A 4778-nucleotide genomic window follows, 5' to 3' on the forward strand; every position below is an offset into this window, starting at 1 on the left:
AGCGCCGATCGCTAAATAAATACTTCCAACATAAAATCTTTCGAACATAAACTATATATCTGTGTCATCTTTCACCCCCGATCAAGACAGAGACCCACCCGCCGTTTGTTTCAGTGTTGAAATAAATACTATTTGGCTTGCTACCGAGGCAGATAACATGGCTAATTAACTAGCTAACGTCAACTAGTTTCCTCACTCACGTTACTTCACAGAGTGAAGAATAGCAGTCTAAAGTACGTACTGTAGCCTACTTTCCTGCGATTTAGTACAATATCCGGGAAAGGTGAACATTCCTGCATCATAACTTGGACTGAAAGATGAATGTGTAGAAAGCGAGCATGTCTCCAAAAACCTTGTTGAGCTGCAGGTTTAATGACTGCATTTTTTTTTTAAACTGAAATTATGGTTTGATTATATCTTTGATTATTGAGCTGCAGGTTTAGGCTCACTTAAGTGACTGCATTTTTTTTTCATTTATAGGGATTTTTTTTTTTACAGAAAATAATTTATTTATGTTCTGATTATTGTTGAGCTGCAGGTTTAGGCTCACTTAAGTGACTGCATTTAATTAAGAAGAATTTAATTATTTATTCTAATTATTTAGCCTGACATGTTTACTGTTCCAAAATGTTCTATATGTTTCTTAAAAATAAAATGTGTTCAGTGGGAAAAAAAGTAGTTTTTTTACCCAGACATTTAAAAATAACATATTTTAGAGCTGTAATTGCAATACCGTGATACCGTGAAACTGTGATATTTTTATCTAAGGTTATCATACCGTCATAATCTCATACCGGCCCATGCCTACATACAATAATACAGTAGTTTGACACATAGCTTCTTTTCACTTCAGTTTCACTTTAATATTAGATACTTATACATTTTAGCCTGTGAAAGCGATATTATATTTTTGCGTTTATAAATAAAGAGTTGGTCAGATCAGAGCTGGTCAGAGCATTTGTTAAATTAGCATTGACATTTAGTTCATGACCCTTAACCTTTCAGTTCTGTTCTCCAGTTTGGTTATATATATTAAATATATAATAATATAATAATAATTACGCTTTGGATAAATGCGTCTGATAAATGACTAAATAAATAAATAAATATATATATATATACATACATACATACATGTGTGTGTAAAGCAGCTTTACAGAAAATCATGAGGTTAATGTTTATAATATCCTTAGAGGTGATAATGTAGTTTACATTTTGCAATTATATAACAGCAATTAAAGCTGCTATATAAGCAGTTGAAATATTTGCTATATAGTATATATATCTGCATATGCATCTCTTTCAGGCTTCCGTACTGCTTCTTCAGGATGTCCAAATGCAAACTCTTCCTTCTCCGACATGGGGAGGGGGCCTGGAACAAAGAGAACCGCTTCTGCAGCTGGGTTGATCAGAAACTGAGTGAGAACGGGGTGGTGGAAGCCCAAGAGTGTGGCAGGCTTCTGAAAGAGCAGGGCTACCAATTCGACCAGGTTTTTACCTCCATATTGAGTCGTTCCATCCAGACGGCCTGGTTGGTGCTGGAGGCCATGGGACAAGAGTGGGTCCCAGTCACCAAATCCTGGAGGTTAAACGAGCGGCATTACGGTGCCCTGATCGGCCTCAATCGCGCTGAGATAGCGTTGAACCATGGTGAGGAACAGGTTAAACTGTGGAGGCGTAGCTATGACATCACACCACCCCCCATTGATGAGACACATCCCTATTATGCGGAAATTTACAATGACCGCCGATACAGTACGTGCGACGTTCCGAAAGAGGAACTGCCCAAAACAGAAAGTCTAAAGGAAGTGTTGGACAGACTTCTTCCTTACTGGAATGATGTCATTGTACCGGTGATCGAGAGTGGCCAAACGGTCCTCATCTCTGCACATGGCAACAGCTGCAGGGCATTGCTTAAACATTTGGAAGGTGAAATATATTTATTGTTTTCAATTTTCTGTGAAAATTCTGTTTTCATTTACTCACCTTCATGTCGTTTGCTGACTTTTTTCTTCTGTGGAATGCAAAAAAAAGATTATTATTTTTATTTATTTATTGGTTTAATTATTTGTGTTGTTGTTGTTTATTTTTGGTCCATACAATCAAAGTCAATGCGGTCCAGTGTTGTTTTGAACCCCACTGAGTTTCATTTTATGAATAAAAACAGCTGAAACATTCTTTAAAATATCTTCTTTTAAAAATATCTTCTCAAACCCATTAAAACTAAGTTATATAAATCTTCTAAAGGCCGCTCAGTTAAAATTACATGGGTACTATCGACTATAACTCTCGACCTTCAAGCACTTGGAAGATGATCAAAAGGGGTCAAAAGTGACATGTATAATGTTGCAAAAGTAGTATTTTAAGATTAATGCTCAATATTCCTCAAAGAATCCTAAGAAAAATTGTTTCCAAAAAAATATTTAGCAGCACAATTGTTTTCAACATTGATAAAAATATAAGAAATGTTTCTTGAGCAACAAATCAGCATATTAGAATGATTTCTGAAGGATCATGTGACACTGAAGACTGGAGTAATGATGCTGAAAATGCAGCTTTGCGTCACAGAAATAGGTTCCATTTAAAAATATATTAAAATAGTAAACAGTTATTTCAAATTGTAATAAAATTTCTCAATATTACTGTTTTTACTGTATTTTTAATAAATTAAATTCTGCCTTGGTGAGACTTATTTCAAAAACATTTTTAAAAAAGTTACAGATCCCAAACTTTTAAATGTACCATCTACAGTATGTCCTAAACATAACTTCCTTTTTTTTTTTATAAAACAAACAAACAATAATACCAGATACAGGCTATAAAAGACTGACTTGCTCTTCAGTCTGTTTTCTTTAATATAATAAAGAGCTCATTTTTAAATATGATCAATAATAAAGCATAGAAAGTGGACAGTAGTACTAATGAAGTTAACAATTTCAATATTCTAATTACACACTTTTGCTGTCTTTCTCAACAGATATATCAGAAACAGAAATTGTGAATGTAACGCTGCCCACAGGTGTACCAGTCTTGCTGGAGCTGGATGAAGATCTTCGACCGGTCAAGCCCCGTCAGCTTCTGGGCAACCAGGCCAAAATTCAGGCAGCCATCAAAAAGGTGGAGGATCAAGGGAAGGTTAATGTACAAAAATAAATAAGAATGTCAGAATCATTTAGATAGGAACTGTTCAAACTGAAAGATTATTAGTCATTCAGTATGTCATGAAGCACCTGGCAAAGATAGTTCCGGCACATACTGTAGGGTGTGTCTGAGGTAGACCGGTTTCTGTTTATAGTGGTATTTTAGAAATCATGAATAGTTATATAAGTCAATATTTTTAATTCAAGCACTGGTTACTGATCCAAAATGCAGACTTGGCACATATATATTTTGTCATAGCAAGAGGTCTGTAGACCAAATAATGGAATAGATATTGATATAACATTATTTAAAATAATCATTTAATAATGTGTTGTTATTTTTTTTGTTAGCTTGTTTATTTGTCAATGCATTTTAGGCCACAGAAAACCAGTGGTGCCTTCCTTTGGGTTAAAAAAATAGCATCCATCAGTTATTTTCTAATAGAAATTCTTATTAAAGGTCAGCACATGCTTGTAAACCATTTCTGTAGGCTACTTAAAAACTATATACTGTACACTACCAATCAAGAGTTTGAGGTCAGTAAAAAAGTCAATTAAGCTCACTAAAGCTGCATTTATTTGATACAAAATACAGTAAAAACAGTAATATTGTGAAATGTTGTTAAAATAACTTATTTTAATATATTTTAAAATGTAATTTCAGTGTCACATGATCCTTCAGAAATATTCTAATAATCTGATTTGTTGCTTAAGAAACATTTATTATTATTATCAATGTTGAAAACAGTTGTACTGCTTAACATTTTTGTAAAAACCATGATAAGTTTTTTTCTTTGATGAATAAAAGAACCGCATTTATTTGAAGTAGAAGTTACAATGTAAAAGTCTTTACTGTCACTTTTGATCAATTTAATGCAGGCTTGCTGAAAAAAAAAATCATTTCTTTCAATAAAGTAAAAATAAAAATCTTACTGACCTTAAACTTCTGAACAGTAGTGTATATAGATAAATCCAACTGGAATGGAATCATTCCAAAAATAAATAAACAAATAATAGGAAAAACAAGCATGTTATTCACTCCACTGCGGACATATTCCACAAATCAGGTTTATTAAGCTTAATATTTAAATGTAAAATTAGAGACTTCATTGGATGTCTGAAAGGTAATTATAAATTATTTAAAGGTGACATATTATGCCCCTTTTTACAATATGTAATATAAGTCTCTGGTGTCCCCAGAATGTGTCTGTGAAGTTTCAGCTCAAAATACTCCACAGATCATTTATTATATAATTTTGAAAATGCCTATTTTGAGTGGAAGCAGAAACAAGCTGTTTTTCGGGCCTGTGTCTTTAAATGCAAATGAGCTGCTTCTCCCCGCCCCCTTTTCCAGAATAGAGCTGCGCCATTACAGCTGGTACCTGCTAAAAAAATCTGTTTTGGTTCTGATTATCATGTTTATCACGCTGAAATCATGCGTTTTAAACCATATGAGTTCAAACTTCAGATATACGTTTTTCTGAGCGCACACATCCGAAGCACACGGACAGAAAGCGGCTGTCACAGCATGTGAGTACTAAACTAAGTTCTCATTCACACACAAGTTTACGTTAAAAACACACGAGTTACAAAAACAACAGTCGGTTATGTTGAAGGTAAACAGCTGAGAAATAAATC

General features: G+C 33.9%; 1 protein-coding gene across 1 annotated transcript; it reads left to right on the forward strand.

The window, feature by feature from the left end:
• Positions 1–1306: 1306 nt before the first annotated feature.
• Positions 1307–3665, forward strand: LOC107716700 (bisphosphoglycerate mutase-like). Its single transcript, XM_016523216.1, has 2 exons — positions 1307–1929; positions 2978–3665. The coding sequence occupies exons 1-2, from the start codon at positions 1329–1331 to the stop codon at positions 3151–3153; spliced, it is 777 nt and encodes a 258-aa protein (XP_016378702.1). The 5' UTR covers positions 1307–1328; the 3' UTR covers positions 3154–3665.
• Positions 3666–4778: the final 1113 nt, after the last annotated feature.

This window comes from Sinocyclocheilus rhinocerous, unplaced genomic scaffold (assembly GCF_001515625.1).
Source record: "Sinocyclocheilus rhinocerous isolate Xijiao unplaced genomic scaffold, SAMN03320098_v1.1 scaffold1201, whole genome shotgun sequence".
NCBI classification, from domain to species: domain Eukaryota; kingdom Metazoa; phylum Chordata; class Actinopteri; order Cypriniformes; family Cyprinidae; genus Sinocyclocheilus; species Sinocyclocheilus rhinocerous.